This window comes from Schistocerca serialis, chromosome 3 (genome assembly GCF_023864345.2).
Source record: "Schistocerca serialis cubense isolate TAMUIC-IGC-003099 chromosome 3, iqSchSeri2.2, whole genome shotgun sequence".
NCBI lineage: Eukaryota > Metazoa > Arthropoda > Insecta > Orthoptera > Acrididae > Schistocerca > Schistocerca serialis.
Genome location: NC_064640.1, coordinates 676,220,995 through 676,243,212, shown reverse-complemented (window position 1 = coordinate 676,243,212; position 22,218 = coordinate 676,220,995). Strand labels below are relative to the sequence as shown.

General features: G+C 40.7%; 1 protein-coding gene across 1 annotated transcript in view; it reads left to right on the top strand.

Moving 5' to 3' along the window:
- Nucleotides 1-22,218, top strand: part of LOC126470552 (5'-AMP-activated protein kinase catalytic subunit alpha-2) — a 184,753-nt gene that overhangs the window by 28,909 nt on the left and 133,626 nt on the right. The window contains exon 3 of the mRNA XM_050098489.1: nucleotides 63-156. Coding sequence (XP_049954446.1) covers nucleotides 63-156 — 94 coding nt within the window. The remainder of the gene's footprint in view (nucleotides 1-62; nucleotides 157-22,218) is intronic.

The window sequence follows — 22,218 nt, the reverse complement described above, 5'->3', positions numbered from 1 at the left end:
ATTTCAAATAAAATTTTACCTACTGTTGAACTCACTGATATATTTGCATTGTTTTGTAACAGGTATCAAGTGATAAGCACGCCAACAGATATTTTTATGATAATGGAATATGTTTCTGGAGGTGAACTTTTTGACTACATTGTTAAAAATGGAAAGGTATTACACTTTTACGTTATTATTCTCCAACATATTGTCTTGCTGTTTGCTATAATTGATGTGTTTTTTGGTTGATATGACAGTGTGTGGTTAGTTAATAAAACACAGTATTAAATTATTATTTCAACTTTTAGATTTCCTTCTGTAGTAACCAAGTAATACATGAAACCAATCAAATAACACCAATGTGGCTTTGTTCATAAACCTCTGAACAGTAACAGAAATAAGCACGTAACAAGACAAAAGAATCATACAGAAGGTGCAACATAAGTGATACACTGAACAACTGATGTGAGCGGTACAAACTAAATGAACGTAGTGAGGGTCAGTCAGTGCTGATTCGCGGGTATATAGATGCAAGTCTAAGGTGATGGAGACCGTGTTGTGTGCACACTTCTACAGGTGGCCTGTAGGGGCTGGCCTGCACTGATATAGTGGGCTGTTGATTTAAGTACACACTTGTGGCACACTACACTCTGTTCACCCACACTCGCATCCACTAGTAGCATGATACAGCACCTTTCCTGTCCTTGGACATCCATGTTTGTTGGTTTTATTCATGAACAGTCAGCAGATAAAATTCTGGCCATGCAACATTCCACTTTTTGTGATAGTTCCTTGAAGTGAAGGTGAACAGAGTTGTGGATGAGATCTTTTGTGTATTATTGATGTTTCCCAGTAATGCTACTGATATGCAATAGATTTCCACAACCTATAGCGTATTAAAGGCTGAATAACTTTGTTGTTTGCTCCAATAATAGCTACTTTTAAGAAACACTTTTTCGGTGCTTCTTTTTTTCTGTTGCATTAAACTGTCAGAGAAAAACAAATTGTACTGTAATGTTTTGTAGAAGTAGTCATTTTTTTCACCGGGTCTTAATAGCAATATCAGCGTAAAGGAAGGTTAGGATTTAAGGTTCCATTGACAGTGTGGTTTTAAGTAATGGAGTAACATTAGAATTAGAAAAATGTTTTGTGAAATGATTAGAAGTTCAACATTTATGTGTCATTCCTTAACAGTGCCAAAGAAACCGGAATAATTATTGAATGAATAAGATGGATATTGCCTAATGCATTAATAATTGTATATCTCTAGTTCATTATTGTCCCTCGCTCTCTTGGTCTTGAATCTTTCTTTCAGTATTTTCATCATTATCTTTCCTCTGTGTTCATTCAGGTCCATTTTGCTTCTCACTTCAGATCATTTGAAACTTAACAATATTGTTATTTGAGCTAATTATGATATTAACTTGACTATCACTGTCGTTTTTATTTATTTTTTCGATTTATTCAAAACATCATTTAGTTTTAAATTGCAAGAGCAACACCAATTTAGATTGTCTTCAATATGGATGATCATTATTATACCTTCATATTCTCCATCTCATTAACATAGTAAAAGACAATAACATGCTGTTGAGGAGACATCACTATGATATCTACAGTCACATTATCATAGTAATACAGTCTAATTCTTATAAATAAGCCGTGTAGAAAAAAACTTTTGAAAAGAGTGAAATACAACAATGGATTCCTTACTTTTCAAAAAATACAAGCAAGATTATCTTCAAATCACAACAAAACAGTAGGGAAACAACCTAGGAACACCCTATAGCTTTTATAGACAGTATGAAAGCCTTCTTAACATAGTCTGCTTCGAACTGTAGATTATATTTATGAGAGAAGAATACGAGAGCATGTCATAGGCATCCAAAATCAGAACAACAGCACTCTTTTTTTTTCATATTTGTTGATGATAAAGATGTCATAGAACCATTAAACATTAACCAAGGTTTTTTACAGGAAGGTTATCCATCTCCTATTTGATTTACTTTGTATTATATTAGTTAATTGAGAAACAGAAGACTAGAAAATATATAGGTATGTCGCTACACCAACAGTTATCAGTAAACACTTTTCTTTATCCAATGAATGGGGAATTCTAGCTGTCTGTGAAAATGAAAATGACCTACAGAAATCTGTTTCCCTGACTGTTAAGCTCACTTTGAAATATTGGATATCAAAAGCGAAAGGCATAGTGATGACATTCTGTAGACAAAGTACAGGGTAATTATAATTAAAGTTAAACTTTCAAACTGCTATAGAAATAACACCACTGGTCAGAATGACATCAAATTGCAACGACATATTATCGGAGAACGGGGGAAACATATGGCAGAAGAAGAATAAACAGTTACCAAAGGTAGCAGTATATGGTACTGTAAGCATCATAATTTAATACTGGTTGATTACAAATGACAAATGAATTGTACAACAATGCCTAAGGTTTACGTTTGATGTTAAACAAACTGTACTACTGAGTGTGCATGGGTGTAAAGGTGTGATAACTGTTATGTTACGTAAGCCCATCCACCACAGCAGGGTCATCACATCGGATGGAAAAAATCAGTTTGTAATTGTCCTGAGGCCAAAAACCACATAAAAAGCATCACTCACATTGGTTTTTAATTGTCCTGAGGCCAAAAACCTCATAAAAAGCATCAGTCAAAATCAAATTGGATTATTAATTTCTGTGTGACTGGCACAAAACATGTTCAATATGCTGTCCACCGTTCCTGCAACAAGTTGAAATCGAGAAACAGCTTGTTCCACAGTTGATCGAAGTGTTTCCGAGGTCACGTTCAGAATGTGTTGTGCAATGCGTGCCTTCAATGCAGCTGTTTGCAATCAGAGCACTGAACACAACATCTTTCAGATAGCCCCACAGCCAGAAGTCACACGGATTAAGATCAGGTGATTGGGAAGGCCTGGATGTAGGGAAATGGCGGCTGATAATTCTAGCATTTCCGAAATGGCTCTTCAGCAGCTGCATAACTGGATTTGTAATGTGTGGAGGTGCACCATCTTGCATAAAAATGATCCCATCCACACATTCACACTGTTGGAGAGATGGAATGACATGGTTGCGCAAAGACGCTCGTAGCACTTACCAGTGACGGTACAGGTAACAGGACCATAAGCACCTGTATCTTCGAAAAAATATGGCCCTATGATAAATGATGCCGTAAACCAGCACCACAAAGTGACCTTTTTAGGATGAAGTGGCACTGGTTGATTTGCATGTGGATTTTCTGTTGCCTGTATTCAACAATTCTGTGTACTGACATATCCTGTCAGATGGAAGTGGGCTTCGTCTGTCCACAAAATTTTCCATGGTCAATTATTGTCCACTTCCATGTGAGCAAGAAATTCTAAAGCAAAGGGCTCTCTTGCTGGCAGGTCAACAGTAAGCAACTCTTGCACATGGGTAATATTGAATGGGTAGCAAAGAAGGATGTTTCGTAGGATTTTACGCACTGTGCTCACAGGTATGTGCAACATTCTGGCAATTCTCCGTGCACTACATGTTTGCATACCACCACTTGCCGCCTCCTGCATTGCTGTGGCCACTGCTTCCACTGACGTCGAATCAATTCGTTTACTCCCTCTACCAGGTTGCACACCAATAGAACTCCTCTTTTCGAATTTCCGAATCATTTTCTCCAGGCCCATAGCAGTCATCGGACCAGCGCCTTATTTCAAATCCTTCAGTGTCTGGAACTTCTGCAGAGCATCGTGTGCACAGTCGTCATTCTTGTAATACAGCTTTACAAGCAGAGTGCGATCCTACATTGAGACCATCATGGTGAACGTGGCAGAGGTGAAAGGAGAAAAAGACCTTTACCCGGTGTGTTTATACCAACTTCAGTGGGTCGTGCGCATGACAGATGTTTTCATTTATGTATTCTGACACATACAGCGCTGTCTGTTGATCAGTTTTCACACTTTTTATTTTTTCTTTTGTCCTACGTTTTCCCCTTTCTTCGATAATATTCCGTTGCAATTTGGCATCATTCTGACCAGTGGTGTTATTTCTACAGCATTTTGAAAGTTTAATTATAATTGTGGTGTCACCGCCAGACACCACACTTGCTAGGTGGTAGCCTTTAAATCGTCCGCGGTCCGTTAGTATACGTCGGACCCGCGTGTCGCCACTATCAGTGATTGCAGACCGAGCGCCGCCACACGGCAGGTCTAGAGAGACTTCCTAGCACTCGCCCCAGTTGTACAGCCGACTTTGCTAGCGATGCTTCACTGACAAATTACGCTCTCATTTGCCGAGACGATAGTTAGCATAGCCTTCAGCTACGTCATTTGCTACGACCTAGCAAGGCGCCATTATCAATTGCTATTTACCTTGTGATGCATGTACCGTCAGACCGATGTTCACTAATTATGGATTAAAGTTAAGTATTCCTGAAGCTACGTACTTTATTTGCTAGTCTCCATTACTTGACCTGTTACAGACCTAACGCCAGCCTGCGTGAGCTTAACGCGTGCCCTTCGGCCTCCTGTCCTTGTGGATTGGCTGTCTTGCCAGTCCACGAAAATAATCACCCTGTATTATAAGATAAAGAATGAGTTTAAATAATGTTAAAACATAAAATTGCAGTAAGAATATTGTATCCAAACTAGCTGTCTTTTTAAAAATTTGGGGAACAATTCTGGAATGACAGACTTGAAAATGTACACAAATGAAAAATTATGTATGCCTGTCAGTGTGTCTGTTTTTCCCAGGTCTATGTGTTTCTTCTCTAGTGAGAAACGCCTTGTCACTAACCAGTTGACCTCTTTGGTATTATCTCAAATGCTGCCACATTTTTTGGTGCTTCTTGTTTATTTCTGTTCTTTAAATGTCCACTGTAGGTTGCCCCTAATACATCCCAGCTTTGAGAGAATGAACTTAGTGTTTTTAAAGCATAATATGTAATGGCTTTCTTTGTGTGTTAATGAGCAATAACACAGTTTGCTCTGTGTGTTTCACACATACATTCTTCTTGATGCTTAAAAGTACATCTGTGTGTCAACATATGAATAATCTGCACTGCTGGGCCATTAAAATCACAATATGGTGAACATACTGTGCAACAAATTTCATATTGGTTTGAAGTGTACACCACTACATGCTTGGTTATGCAGATGATTAACATATCAGCACAAATGCAAAGTAAGTGGGATTAAGACCATCTATGCCGTCTATATTCAGTCTATAAGGAAAAGTTATGTAGCAGGTTTCTGATTTGGACATCGCATTTGAATGTCTTTTTTTGTGTGTGAGGAGCTCATGTTATGTCTTGTGTGAGATGGAGCACATCAGATTTGAAAGTTGCAGGATTTAGGTCTATTGAGACAGTAGTTCATTGTTCTGTGATATTACTGCTTGTGTTGTCTGGGATCCCATAAAATATGGACTTGATGGGTTTAGGATGTCTGTTTTCACTGCCAAGTGGGATCTCTGTGCCCCCCACAAATGGCACCTGAGAGGACTGATACATTGTTAGCTTGACCTTGCAGAATTGTACAGTCATGTCACATACCTAGAGCCATGAAATGAGCTTGTTTGCTGCAAGACTAGTATCCACACAGGTATTGTGAAGATGTCTGGAGCACCACGGGCTCTCAGCACAGCAACTAGTGTTGTGGCATTCCTTCATGTGGTAACAAAGAGAGGTACACAACAGATGTATGCCCTGTGACAACACTGGGCACAGAAGTTGCATCACGTCATCTTTTCAGATAAGTCTCTGTTCTGCGTAAATCGTGATGATGATTTGTGTGGAGGCTCTGTGGGCAATGAATGTTTCCAGATAGCAGTTGTTATTGCTGTATCAGCCCAGCATGTGGCATGGTGGTGTGAATTAGTAGCAGTAGTAGTAGTAGTAGTAGTAGTAGTAGTAGTAGTAATTGTAGCTTTATTCATCCGTAGATCTCTTTTTACAAGGATGTCATTGTTGTTGTTGTGCTCTTCAGTCCAGAGTCTGGTTTGATGCAGCTCTCCATGCTGCTTTATCCTGTGCAAGCTTCTTCATCTCCCAGTACCTACTGCAACCTACATCCTTCTGAATCTGCTTAGTGTATTCATCTCTTGGTGTCTCCCTCTATGATTTTTACCCTCCTTGCTGCCCTCCAGTACTAAATTGGTGATCCCTTGATGCCTCAGAACATGCCCTGCCAACCAAACCCTTCTTCTAGTTAAGTTGTCCCACAAATTTCTCTTCTCCCCAATTCTATTCAGTACCTCCTCATTAGTTATGTGATCTACCCATCTAATCTTCAGCATTCTTCTGTAGCACCACATTTTGAAAGCTTCTATTCTCTTCTTGTCTAAACTATTTATCGTCCACGTTTCACTTCCACAGATGGCTACACTCCATACAAATACTTTCAGAAACGACTTCCTGACACTTAAATAAATCTATACTCGATGTTAACAAATTTCTCTTGTTCATAAACGCTTTCCTTGCCATTGCCAATCTTCATTTTATATCCTCTCTACTTTGACCATCATCAGTTATTTTGCTCCCCAAATAGCAAAACTCATTAACTACTTCAAGCATCTCATTTCCTAATCTAATTCCCTCAGCATCACCCGATTTAATTTGACTACATTCCATTATCCTCATTTTGCTTTTGTTGATGTTCATTTTATATCCTCCTTTCAAGACACTGTCCATTCCGTTCAACTGCTCTTCCATGTCCTTTGCTGTCTCTGAGAGAATTACAATGTCATCGGTAAACCTCAAAGTTTTAATTTCTTCTCCATGGATTTTAATTCCTACTCCGAATTTTTATTTTGTTTCCTTTACTGCTTGTTCAATATACAGCTTGAGTAACATTGGGCATAGGCTACAACCCTGTCTCACTCCCTAACCACTGCTTCCCTTTCATGCCCCTCGACTCTTTATAACTGCCATCTGGTTTCTGTACAAAACGTAAATACCCTTTCGTTCCCTGTATTTTACCCCTGCCACCTTCAGAATTTGAAACAGAGTATTCCAGTCAACATTGTCAAAAGCTTTCTCTAAGTCTACAAATGCTAGAAACATAGGGTTGCCTTTCCTTAATCTATCCTCTAAGATAAGCCATATAGTCAGTATTGCAACACGTGTTCCAACGTCACGTGTTCCAACAGTTCTACAGAATCCAAACTAATCTTCCCTGAGGTCAGCTTCTACCAGTTTTTCCATTCGTCTGTAAAGAATTCATGTTAGTATTTTGCAGCTGTGACTTATTAAACTGATAGCTTGGTAATTTTCACATCTGTCAACACCTGCTTTCTTTGGGATTGGAATTATTATATTCTTCTTGAAATCTGAGGGTATTTTGCCTGTCTCATACATCTTGCTCACCAGATGGTAGAGTTTTGTGAGGACTGGCTCTCCCAACGCTATCAGTAGTTCTAATGGAATGTTGTCTACTCCCAGGGCCTTGTTTCTACTTAGTTCTTTCAGTGCTCTGTCAAACTCTTCACGCAGTATCATATCTCCCATTTCATCTTCATATACATCCTCTTCCATTTCCATAAGTGCATTGCCCTCTATATACTCCTTCCACCTTTCTGCTTTCCCTTCTTTGCTTAGAACTGGGTTTCCATCTGAGCTCTTGATATTCATACAAGTGGTTCTCTCTTCTCCAAAGGTCCCTTTAATTTTCCTGTAGGCAGTATCTATCTCACCCCTAGTGATACATGCCTCTACATCCTTACATTTGTCCTCTGGCCATCCCTGCTTAGCGATTTTGCACTTCCTATCGATCTCATTTTTGAGACATTTGTATTCCTTTTTGCCTGCTTCATTTACTGCATTTTTATATTTTCTCCTTTCATCAATTAAATTCAGTATATCTTCTGTTAGCCAAGAATTTCTAGTAACCCTCGTCTCTTTACCTACTTGATCCTCTACTGCCTTCACTATTTCATCTCTCAAAGCTACCCATTCTTCTTCTACTGTATTTCTTTCCCCCATTCCTGTCAATCATTCCCTAATGCTCTCCCTTAAACTCTCTACAACCCCTGGTTCTGTAAGTTTATCCAGGTTCCATCTCCTTAAATTCCCTCCTTCTTGCATTTTTTTCAGTTTTAATCTAGAGTTCATAACCAATAGACTGTGGTCAGAGTCCACATCTGCCCCTGGTAATGTCTTACAATTTAAAACCTGGTTCCTAAATCTCTGTCTTACCATTATATAATCTATCTGAAACCTTCCATTATCTCCAGGCCTCTTCCTTGTATACAGCCTTCTTTCATGATTCTTGACCCAAGTGTTAGCTATGATTAAGTTATGCTCTGTGCAAAATTCTACCAGGCAGTTTCCCTTTCATTCCTTACCCCCATTCCATATTCACCTACTACATTTCCTTCTCTTCCTTTTCCTACAATCTAATTGCAGTCACCCATGAATATTTAATTTTCATCTCCCTTCACTATTTGAATAATTTCTTTTATCTCATCATACATTTCATCAATCTCTTCATCATCTGTGGAGCTAGTTGGCATATAAACTTGTACTACTGTGGTAGGCATGGGCTTTGTATTTATCTTGGCCACAATAATGCGTTCACTATGCTGTTTGTAGTAGCTTACCCCTATTCCTATTTTTTTTATTCATTATTAAACCTACTCCTGAATTACCCCTATTTTATTTTGTATTTATAGCCCTGTATTCACCTGACCAGAAGTCTTGTTCCTCCTGCCACTGAACTTCACTAATTCCCACTTTATCTAACTTCAACCTATCCATTTCCCTTTTTAAATTTTCTAACCTACCTGCGCGATTAAGGGATCTGACATTCCATGCTCTGATCCGTAGAACGCCAGTTTTCTTTCTGCTGATAACGATGTCCTCCTGAGTAGTCCCCGCCCGGAGATCCGAATGGTGGACTATTTTACCTCTGGAATATTTTACCCAAGAGAACGTCATCATCATTTAACCATACAGTTAAGCTGCATGCCCTCAGGAAAAATTACGGCTGTAGTTTCCCCTTGCTTTCAGGCATTCGCAGTACTAGTACAGCAAGCCATTTTGGTTAGTGTTACAAGGCGAGATCAGTCAGTCATTCAGACTGTTGCCCCTGCAACTACTGAAAAGGCTGCTGCCCCTCCTCAGGAACCACACATTTTTCTGACCTTTCAACAGATACCCCTCTGTTGTGGTTGCACTTCCGCTACAGCTTGCTGAGGCACGCAAGCCTCCTCTCCAACGGCAAGGTCCATGGTTCATGGAGGGAGGATATAGGACATGTATTTACAAGTTTAGACAAATTTAGAATAAGCTAATTCGTGTACACATGCATTTGCAGACTTCTAGTTATAGACAATCATTAGATTTCCTCCTGGTATATAATACTTCTTTTACAAATAACTTATTAAATAATGTAATGCAACACTGTTCACTCATATCTCACCATCAGTCACTGCACACACTATACGCACATTGTTTCATAACACTTCACTCACTACACACACACACACACACACACACACACACACACACACACACACACACTGGTGATCTCTGGGCCATTTTCTGTACCGCAACTTCCCATTTACTATCCTGAAAAACTGAGTCAGCATCCCTCTATAATGAGTGAGATGTTGAGCTCAGAAAGAGGAAGAGGTGCAAGTATTGTGCTATGCATAGCTTGGGGGTAAGTTTTTCTAGAAAAGGAAAAAAGAAGGAAAAAACATAGTGTGAAGGTGTTATGTTGAATGTTGGATGTTCTATAATCATTATTATTATTTATTTGCATAATATTTTCTTTTACCAAACCCCTACTCTGTTTTATCCAAGTAATCCTCCAATGTATAAAATGTATTGAATAACAGATACTTTTTAGCTGCCTTCTTAAATAAGTGTATTTTTGCAATTTCTTTAATCTCTGATAATTTATTGTACAGTTTTATTATGCCATCATGATGGAGTGACAGTGGCCAATCTTCCAATAATTCAAACAGTACCTCACGCCCTAATCTTAGTTCGTGTATGTATCATGAAGTAGGAAATTTGAAAGTGATGTGATCTTCAATATTTGGAAATACGACAGGAATGCTATTTGAAGGAAAAACCCTATTCTGAATGGTTTCTGAGATAGAACACATTTGTATATTTACTTTTGGGTTCAACTGCACTTACTCTAATCTCTGGATTCATAATGGTAGTACAATTAACTAGGTACCAAGATCACCAGACCTTACCTTGGCATCTAACAGTGATTCTTATTCCCCACCCAGCCTGAGTATTGACAGGGAGAACACACCAGAGATACTGAGCCTCCAGGCAACAGGCGTGGCTAGTGCCCATGTGAGGCAAGCATGTGAGGTGGTGCCACTCCCTGATGAATGTTTACTGCTAAATACTATGATCTGGTAGATGCTGGCCAATCTCTCGATAGTCACTGAACCCTTTACTTATATGCATGAATAGTAGAGTTTTGACCTTGCCTGATGTTCGTTTGTGATTTGGATTGCTCTCTCAATTGTTGTATATGCTTAAGATGACTTTGTTACACTCTAGACTTGCGTTTGTTATTCATTCATTTTGTGATCTCCTCTGTCATTTACCTTGGGAACCGCCTGTTTCATTCTGTTGCTCTCTACGTTACTACCAGTGTGAGTTACACGGGTAGCAGGGGTTGTGTGGTGTGGGCTGGGCGGTTTTTTAGGTTAGATGGCCTTGGGCAAGTACAGAAAGGGCAACAGCCTCAACGGGTGCGGGGCAAAGTCAGGACATGCGGGGACCAAGCAGCAATTGGTATTGTAATTGTCAACTGTCGAAGCTGCGTTGGTAAAGTACCAGAACTTCAAGCGCTGATAGAAAGCACCGAAGCTGAAATCGTTATAGGTACAGAAAGCTGGCTTAAGCCAGAGATAAATTCTGCCGAAATTTTTACAAAGGTACAGACGGTGTTTAGAAAGGATAGATTGCATGCAACCGGTGGTGGAGTGTTCGTCGCTGTTAGTAGTAGTTTATCCTGTAGTGAAGTAGAAGTGGATAGTTCCTGTGAATTATTATGGGTGGATGTTACACTCAACAACCGAACTAGGTTAATAATTGGCTCCTTTTACCGACCTCCCGACTCAGCAGCATTAGTGGCAGAACAACTGAGAGAAAATTTGGAATTCATATCACATAAATTTTCTCAGCATGTTATAATCTGAGGTGGAGATTTCAATTTACCAGATATAGACTGGGACACTCAGATGTTTATGACGGGTGGTAGGGACAGAACATCGAGTGACATTATATTGAGTGCACTATCCGAAAATTACCTCGAGCAATTAAACAGAGAACCGACTCGTGGAGATAACATCTTGGACCTACTGATAACAAACAGACCCGAACTTTTCGACTCTGTAAGAACAGAACAGGGAATCAGAGATCATAAGGCCGTTGCAGCATCCCTGAATATGGAAGTTAATAGGAATATAAAAAAAGGGAGGAAGGTTTATCTGTTTAGCAAGAGTAATAGAAGGCAGATTTCAGACTACCTAACAGATCAAAACGAAAATTTCAGTTCCGACACTGACAATGTTGAGTGTTTATGGAAAAAGTTCAAGGCAATCGTAAAATGCGTTTTAGACAGGTACGTGCCGAGTAAAACTGTGAGGGATGGGAAAAACCCACCGTGGTACAACAACAAAGTTAGGAAACTACTGCGAAAGCAAAGAGAGCTCCACTCCAAGTTTAAACGCAGCCAAAACCTCTCAGACAAACAGAAGCTAAACGATGTCAAAGTTAGCGTAAGGAGGGCTATGCGTGAAGCGTTCAGTGAATTCGAAAGTAAAATTCTATGTACCGACTTGACAGAAAATCCTAGGAAGTTCTGGTCTTACGTTAAATCAGTAAGTGGCTCGAAACAGCATATCCAGACACTACGGGATGATGATGGCATTGAAATAGAGGATGACACGTGTAAAGCTGAAATACTAAACACCTTTTTCCAAAGCTGTTTCACAGAGGAAGGCCGCACTGCAGTTCCTTCTCTAAATCCTCGCACAAACGAAAAAATGGCTGACATCGAAATAAGTGTCCAAGGAATAGAAAAGCAACTGGAATCACTCAATAGAGGAAAGTCCACTGGACCTGACGGGATACCAATTCGATTCTACACAGAGTACGCGAAGGAACTTGCCCCCCTTCTAACAGCTGTGTACCGCAAATCTCTAGAGGAACGGAGGGTTCCAAATGGTTGGAAAAGAGCACAGATAGTCCCAGTCTTCAAGAAGGGTCGTCGAGCAGATGCGCAAAACTATAGACCTATATCTCTGACGTCGATCTGTTGTAGAATTTTAGAACATGTTTTTTGCTCGAGTATCATGTCGTTTTTGGAAACCCAGAATCTACTATGTAGGAATCAACATGGATTCCGGAAACAGCGATCGTGTGAGACTCAACTCGCTTTATTTGTTCATGAGACCCAGAAAATATTAGATACAGGCTCCCAGGTAGATGCTATTTTTCTTGACTTCCGGAAGGCGTTCGATACAGTTCCGCACTGTCGCCTGATAAACAAAGTAAGAGCCTACGGAATATCAGACCAGCTGTGTGGCTGGATTGAAGAGTTTTTAGCAAACAGAACACAGCATATTGTTATCAATGGAGAGACGTCTACAGACGTTAAAGTAACCTCTGGCGTGCCGCAGGGGAGTGTTATGGGACCATTGCTTTTCACAATATATATAAATGACCTAGTAGATAGTGTCGGAAGTTCCATGCGGCTTTTTGCGGATGATGCTGTAGTATACAGAGAAGTTGCAGCATTAGAAAATTGTAGCGAAATGCAGGAAGATCTGCAGCGGATAGGCACTTGGTGCAGGGAGTGGCAACTGACCCTTAACATAGACAAATGTAATGTATTGCGAATACATAGAAAGAAGGATTCTTTATTGTATGATTATATGATAGCGGAACAAACACTGGTAGCAGTTACTTCTGTAAAATATCTGGGAGTATGCGTGCGGAACGATTTGAAGTGGAATGATCATATAAAATTAATTGTTGGTAAGGCGGGTACCAGGTTGAGATTCATTGGGAGAGTGCTTAGAAAATGTAGTCCATCAACAAAGGAGGTGGCTTACAAAACACTCGTTTGACCTATACTTGAGTATTGCTCATCAGTGTGGGATCCGTACCAGATCGGTCTGACGGAGGAGATAGAGAAGATCCAAAGAAGAGCGGCGCATTTCGTCACAGGGTTATTTGGTAACCGTGATAGCGTTACGGAGATGTTTAATAAACTCAAGTGGCAGAATCTGCAAGAGAGGCGCTCTGCATCGCGGTGTAGCTTGCTCGCCAGGTTTCGAGAGGGTGCGTTTCTGGATGAGGTATCGAATATATTGCTTCCCCCTACTTGTACCTCCCGAGGAGATCACGAATGTAAAATTAGAGAGATTAGAGCGCGCACAGAGGCTTTCAGACGGTCGTTCTTCCCGTGAACCATACGCGACTGGAACAGGAAAGGGAGGTAATGACAGTGGCACGTAAAGTGCCCTCCGCCACACACCGTTGGGTGGCTTGCAGAGTATAAATGTGGATGTAGATGTAGATGTAGATGTAGATGTAAACTGTGTTCTACCTGTGTAGAGTAGGTTAGATGAGTGGTGATGAGGGCTTTCTCTCTGTGCAACTATTTCAGTGAGGCATCTATTCTTTAGTTTCTAAAATGTGGCAGCAGCAGTTGCAACAGCAAGCAAAATAGTGGGAACTGCACTGGCAATAGCTGACACAGCTGTTAAAGCTTCTGCCCAACCAACAACAGTTGGTGTGTGCAGTTTATGTGCCTGACCATCCATCATTCACTTGTTTTGACAAGGCACATTAGAGTTGGGAGGTCTATTGATATTGTTTTGTTTTTTACTGCAAGTCAAGCAAATAACTGACTCTAAACACCAGTGGGTGCTCTTGCTTTCTTCTAATCGTAAACTGTACAAAGTGATGCAAAAATTACTCTCACTCTTATAGCCTTGTGGTTCAACTTTTTCTGATGTTTATGTTTTGTGGACTGACTATTAGTCACCTAACTCACATTGTTGCAGCTAGGCTCAAATTTAATCAACATGTTAAGCAGTGTAAGCAATCCTATGCAGCACGGGCTGTGGACTTACAAGATCTGCCACGCAAGTATGGTTTTTCCTTTTCCTGTAAACAGTGTGGTGCTTCACATGTGGACTGCTTTAATCTACGATGATATTATCCATCCTGCTCCTGATTGAGAAATTAGTGCAAAAGCTTTATAGGCCTCTGATCCCACCTTGAGTGATGTATTTAAATGTTTCACGATTCCTCTGGTGTCGATGTTGTTAACAGCATTATCTAGTGCTGTGATCTGTGAGCAACTGGTGACATCCAATCAGCATCTTCATCCTATTTACCAAGCACCCTTTTTTCTCGTAGTCCAGTGAAACAGTAGTTAGTGATCTCCTGCCATCGTGCAAACAAATGGAAGTGCATTGTTGGCTTCCTCCCCGTCATTGTCAGAGGACCCCAAAAAAGTTTGTGCTGTCAGACTGTGTTCAGATTGTATCCCATAACATCAACAGTGTCACTGCCCTTTCTGTGGCGCCATCTGTTTTGCATGCTGCAAACCAGAATGTGCCAACAACATCGGCTGTCAGCACGCTACATGCTGTCTTACCAGTGCCCATGACAGCAGCAGATGGGCTGCCCCCCCCCCCCCCCCCCCCCCCCCCCCCTACACGTTTGCTCCAGACTTCTTCGATCAACCGGAATTCCCACAAATAGTGCCACATCCCAACCCAAGCGATTGCAATGGGGACCTACTGTGGGAGCCTTTGGTAGGAATTCCTGTATTTCTCCTTCCCTCTTCAGTGTGAAGTTGACATGACCGGCCCACTTTTGGCCCTGTGTACTATAAAAGGAGAGAGGGATTTAGTATGCAACATGTTCTCTCTCTCTCTCTCTCTCTCTCTCCCTCTCCCTCTCCCTCTCCCTCTCATATCCACTCTACTTCATCCATTTTCAGCTATTTTGCTAGTACAAGTTGACAGTATTGTCACGTTGAAACCACATTCGAGTCCAAATCTGAAGGCAAGGTTGTAAATGATGCACAACACTGAAAGCACATTTATTACTGACACCAACATACAGCCAGAACAGAACTGAACTCATGTACAGAGAATGCAGCTATTTGTATAAACATCAAATATTCTAGAATGCTCATTTTTTATAGAAACAATGAATATTCTAAAATATACAAACATAAGATATTTCCCACTTTCGGGCATCCAGGGTCTATTGTGAGCCAGCAGCCATTCTTCTTCAATCCTGTTAATGAGGTGTTTCATGTTCTCATCATGAATATTGTCTGGTTGAAACAGGAACAGCATATTCAGTGTCATTTTGGTCTTGTGATAGAAGAGCAGAAACAGTGGTGTGAAACCTGTAGTGTCTTGCTTCTCTGGTAACAAAGACTTGACGTCCATTTAAGGTGCTGAAGTAGGTTGTCTGCCAAATGTTTGAATATGGCTGGAACATTACACAGCCCAAACAGCATAACTTCATCCCTCTGTTTGACATAGATATACATTGAAAGCATATCTGCCAACACTTTAAAGTGTTCTTTGAATGATTCCTTTGTGGATGGTTGGCAGTTCTCATCCTGGTGGTGGTATCGCAATGTGAAATTACCTTCGATATTAGCCTTGACTGGAGAACTTTTCCAAGATGAGAGATCATCACACAGGGTGCTCTGTGCTTCAAAATGGTGTCTTCGACAGGGAACTTTAGAATATGCAGACATCCGGCTGTTGACACAACTGTAGTAACAGCATAGTGGCTGAGGTAGTCAGTACAGACAATTATCCATTGAGTCCTGTTTGCTGACTTCAGGTACCTCCACTAGAGGTAGATTCCAATTCGGTGGAATAGCACTGTTGCAAGCAGTATTGGTGCCAGATGCCCTGGAGGTTATTGCAGCATGTGCTTTCATGGTTGGCATTTGTTTCAGAGGCTCACATGGCATCTAACAGATCTGTAGAGACCTGGCCAGTGACACCTGCAACTGATTCTGTATAGATTCTTTACAAATCTGAGGTAACTTGATACTGGAGCATTGTGGAAATGGCCGGCCGATGTGGCCGTGCGGTTAAAGGCGCTTCAGTCTGGAACCGCGTGACCGCTACGGTCGCAGGTTCGAATCCTGCCTCGGGCATGGATGTGTGTGATGTCCTTAGGTTTAATTAGTTCTAAGTTCTAGGCGACTGATGACCTCAGAAGTTAAGTCGCATAGTGCTCAGAGCCATTTGAACCATTGTGGAAATACTTCCAGATACCTGACCATAAATGAACTGGGATGGTGTAAAGTTCTGTCTCGACATTCTCAATGTACAATGTGAGAACCAGAGAATGTGTTAGCAACTCCTTAAAATCAAGCAAAGTTCTTTCTTGCACCTCTTTCCATGAACTTTTTTTCTCACCTTGCAGTATTGTGTGCAATGTACAGAAGTCCTTTATGAAGTCCCAGTTGTATCACCACATTCCAAGAAAACTTCTCACATCACAAATGTGCCAAGGAGTCAGAAAATCTGTGACCACTCTTATTTTCTCTGAACTGGGATAGAATCCCATGTTCATTCACTAGGTGTCCCAAAATTTTTATTTCTTGGGCAATGAAGAGGCACTTCTGTGGTTTCAGGCAAAGACCTGCAGTCTGAACATGCTTCAACATGGTTGTCAGGCAGCTCAGACATTCTTTAAATCTCCTTGAGAAAACCACAGTGTCATCCAGATAACAAAGATTTGTCATCCATTTTAGATGCCAAGGCAGATTGACCATCAAATGTAATATGGCTGGTACATTACACAATCCAACAGCATAACCTCAAATTCATAGAGGCTGTCAGGATTTATGGAGTCCATCTTTTCCATGTGAGCTTCAGTAGTATTGATTTGCCAGTAGCCTATCTGCATGTCCATAGGTGAAAAAATACTTTGCTGCTACCAAGCAGTCTAGAGTATCGCCAGTGTGAGGCAATGGATGGACATTTTTCTTCATGATTCTGATCAGTCATTCGTAGTCACCACAGAAGTGACATGTACCACCTTTCTTCTTAACAAGGACTATAGGAGAGGATGAAGGACCCTCTGAAGGATCAGTCCAGCATCTTCTCCATTTCCTCTTAGATTATCTGTCATTCAGCCAGTGGCAGCCACGCGGGGTAGCTGTGCGGTCTAAGGCGCCTTGCTGCGGCTCGTGCGGCAACCCCCGTCGGAGGTTCAAGTCCTCCCTCGGGTATGGATGTGTGTGGTGTTGTTGGCGTAAGTTAGTTTAAATTAGATTAAGTTAAGTAGTGCCTAGGGACCGATGATATTAGCAGTTTGGTCCCATAGGAACTTACCACAGATTTCCAGTTTTTCAGCCAGTGGCACTCTATGTGAGCACTGACTGATTGATGGATTATCCCCAGTCTTGTATAGTGTTTTGCTGTGGACTGCTTGGTCTGTCTTACATCACCCCTGGATTTGAAAATATCTGAAAATTGATGCAGAATGACTATCACTCGCCAGCAGTCCTCAGTTAAACCAGATCTTATTGGCAGTTCAATAGTAACTTCCTCCTGTGTGTTATCTGCAGTGGTAGCACTGTACATTGTTCATTGATGACATTAAGTTGCCTTTGCTGGATTGGTTCAGCTGTCCCTGTGCACATACCTTTAGGGATGAGCTGTTGCTGTTCATGACAGTTAGTGATCCAAAATTCTCCTTGACCATGTACAGTGCTTATGATCATCGCTGGTAGGTTGCCTTTGTGATTCTGACAAGGGAACCTCCCCATCGCACCCCCCTCAGATTTAGTTACAAGTTGGCTCAGTGGATAGGCCTTGAAAAACTGAACACAGATCGATCGAGAAAACAGGAAGAAGTCGTGTGGAACTATGAAAAAATAAGCAAAATATACCAACTGAGTAGTTGATGCGCAAGAAAATTAACATTAAGGACACTGTTAGCTCAGGAGCGCTGTGGTCCCGTGGTTAGCAGGAGCAACTGCGGAATGAGAGGTCGCTGGTGCAAATCCTCCTTCGAGTGAAAACTTTAATTTTTTATTTTTAGTTTATGTGACAAACTCTTACGTTTTCATCACTTTTTTGGGAGTGATTGTCACATCCATAAGAAAACCTAAATTGGGCAAGGTAGAAGAATCTTTTTACCCATTCGCCAAGTGTACAAGTTAGGTGGGTCGACAAAATATTCCTGTCATGTGACGCACATGCCGTCACCAATGTCGTATAGAATATATCAGACGTGTTTTCCTGTGGAGGTATTGGTTGACCTATGACCTTGCGATCAAATGTTTTCAGTTCCCATTGGAGAGGCATGTCCTTTCGTCTACTAATCGCACGGTTTTGCGGTGCGGTCGCAAAACACGGACACTAAACTTATTACAGTGAACAGAGACGTCAATGAACGAACGGACAGATCATAACTTTGCAAAAATAAAGAAAGTAAACTTTTCACTCGAAGAAAGACTTGAACCAATGACCTCTCGTTCCGCAGCTGCTCACGCTAACCACGGGACCACGGCGCTCTTGAGCTCACGCTATCCTTGATGCTACCTATCTTGCACATGGACTACTCAGTTTGTATATTTTGCTTATTTTTTTCATACTTCCACACAACTTCTTCCTGTTTTCTCGATTGATCTGTGTTCAGTTTTTCAAGGCCTATCCACTGTGCCAACTTATAACTAAATCTGAGGGGAGTGCGATGGGGAGGTTCCCTTGTGAGTAGCCTTTTGCAGTTGACAAAAGCTTCACAGCTTAACTGAACATCTTGATTGATCTCTGGAACTCATCTCATCGATGATGGCAGGATAACATCATCTTCACCAGCAAACAACTGCCCAGAGCAATCTTTATTATGTGTGTTTCTTGGAATAGCTTCATCAATCTGGAGCTCTGATCTTCCACACACTATGATTGCTTGTAATGCCTACATGTAGTCCCATCTGAGAATAATATAATGACTAGATTGTGTAAAAATGACAAATTCGAAGGGCTGTGTTCCATCACTGATAGTTATTCTTACAGTACACCTACCTGTCAGCTGGATTTATTTCTCATTTGTGACTTTCAGCACAATCGATTTCATATCATGGAACACCGCTTTCTTTAGGTGATGATGGTAAGCATCCAACCTTACTGAAAAGAAAGCCCCTGAGTCAAGAAGCACCTGTGTTGGTTGGGTGTCATGATGATGATAATGAGATTTCTTGACATCTTGGTGACTGTTGTCCATGAAGGATTTTCATCCGTCCCCATTAATGAATGCCTCTCTTAGTTTTCCTGAAATTAGTGGCTAGGAAAGCAACTGGTATGTCTGGACAGTGATGGGGTATGGCTAAGGCATGTTGGGGAATGACCTTGTCTAGGGTAAGGTGATGGGTTTCATCCCACTGGTTGACTGTAATTGTATGCGGTTGACTGACATGAATAGACTGTTGTGGTTGATGGCTCTGAGCACTATGGGACTTAACATCTGAGGTCATCAGTCCCCTAGAACTTAGAACTACTTAAACCTAACTAACCTAAGGACACACACAGCCATGCCCGAGGCAGGATTCGAACCAGCGACTGTAGCGGTCTCGCGGTTCCAGACTGAAGCGCCTAGAACCGCTCGGCCACTCCGGCCGGCTGTGGTGGTTGATGATGTCTGGCAGCATTGTAGTCATCACAAACTTGTCTTTTTTTGTCTGCAGTAATCTACAGTGTGTCCAGAGTGTTCACAGTGAAAACACAGGTATGTTCTCTTGCATCCTCCTGATGTCTTCTTTCATGGGGCATTGTACTTGGTACAGGATTTGGCTGCATCTGCGTTGGTCAGATGTTGGATAGCCATTTGATAGTTGTGGCATAAGTCTGCATTGATAGAATCCTTTCTTCGTGCCATGTTCAACTAGTGGTGACAAATAGTGCTAAAGATTGATGCACCTGTACTTTGACATTCTGTATTACCTTCTGATGTATGGAGTCAACATTCATGGCTGCTATCTCTTGTGTACTTGGCTGGACATGTCTGGCTGCCATACACTGCTGTATCTCTTTTTGTACTATCTGACAAACGAGAGAAGTGAGCTCATGGTGATCTTCCACAACTGCTGTAATGACTACATTCGGCAATCTGTTATACCTCTTTCACCTGACTCTTTTTCTGTTGCATTTCTTTTATTTGTTGGCACCACTTGAATAATTTCATGATTTTGAACATGGCTTCCCTTCATACACAGACAGATACAACTTTTGTGTAATATATTTACATGGTGGTTAATGGATGACATGTAGTATACAGAGTCAACAACTCCCACTTTAACTATAGATAATATAATTTTACATCCTATATCTTCTGAAGAAGATAGTTTTAAAATTGTCAAAACCATGGTCAAGGTTTAATAAACCTGTAGTTTGCAACTGGTTGGCTGTTATTTCTAATGTATTGAAACATGAAGAATTCTTCTGTTACCATGACATTCTTTAGCAGCAGAGCTTACTATATGTCTTCTGCGATCCCTTTCATCGGGTGTGAGATTTTGTTGGCTTCTGTCATATTCGGATTCATGGTGTGGCTTAATATCAGAACATTCTTTTTGCATGACTGTGTCATTTCCTCTGGATACTATAGGCTACCCTGTAATTCAATCATTCTTACACTAAGTGGACTTATCCTTGATTGTTGCCAATTGTTTTCTTCAGTTTGTCCTGGAATTTGTTCCAGCCATTGAGCTCCTTGTTGTTCCCAAACCACTGCTGGGCTGCGCTCTTGAATATTTGGATGTTAGGAACAATGTACTGCTTGTATTCTGGTTCCCATCTGTGTTTGTGATGGCTTTTATGTAGCCTAATTGGAACTGAGGTGATGAAAATGTTCTGTAATACCCAGTGCATCCACCAAACAGTGTCACATCAAAACCACAATCAAGTCCAAATCCAAAGGTAGAGTCATCAGTGAGGCACAAAATTTAGAATTGAAAGCATGTGTATTACTGACCCCCATCATACAGACAGAACAGAACCAGACTCCTGGACAGAGATGCAGCTATTTGTACAAACATTAAATATTGAAGATGGCTGGTGTTTATACAAACAACAAATAGCTCAGAATATATAAATGTTAGAAATATAAGATATTTCAAGAACCTTTCAGAAATGATAACTACTAAATAACAGATAATGGATGGTGGTCAGATTTGAACTGGCGACCTGCAGCACACAAGCCAGCAATGCTAAACACTGTACAACACAGCTTGCATCACAGGTAGTAAAAATATCCTTTCCTGCTTGCACCATACATTGTGAAAATTTCCTTTCCCCCTGCATTTTATCCCTGCAACCTTCAGAATTTCAAATAGTGTATTTCATTCAACATTGTTGAAACTTTTCTCTAATCTACAAATGTTAAAAACATAGATTTTCCACATTTTAACTAATATTCTAAGATAAGTTGTAAGGTAAGTATTGCCTTGCTTGTTTTTACATTTCTCTGAAACCCGAACTGATATCCACTGTGGTTGGCCTATGCCAGTATTTCCATCCTTCTGTAAATAATTTGTGTTAGTATATTGCAACCTTCCATTCTATAAATAATTTGTGTCAGTATATTGCAACCATGATTTATTAAATTAATGGTTAGATAATATTCACACCAGGTGGTACCTGTCTTCTTTAGAATTTGAATCATTATGTTGTTCTTGAAGTCTAAGGATATTTTGCCTACCTTATATATCTTGCCCACCATATAAATAGTTTTGTCATGGTATTTTCTCACAAGGATCCGAATAATTCTCATAAGGGAATCTTGTCTACTCAAAGTTCCTTGTTTTGCCTTAGGTCTTTCAGTGCTCCATCAAATTATTCTCACAGTATTTTGTACCCCATCTCATTTTCATTAATTTTCTCTTCCCTCTCCATAATATTGTCTTCAAGTTTCTTTCCTTTATACAGCCCATCTTCATATTCCTTCCTCCTTTCAGTTTTACCTACTTTGTGTAGAACGTGGTTGCCATGTGAGCTGTTGCTATTCAAACAATTGCTTGTCTTTCTTAATTTTCCTTTAGGCTGCATCTATCTTTACCAGAGTCATGTGTACTTCTACAGTTTTGCTTTCTCCTCCACCCATTCTTGCTTACCCATTTTGCACTATTGTCAACTCTTGTTAATATGTTCTCCTTTTGTCAATTAAATTCAGTATCACATGTGTTATCCAAGGATTTCTT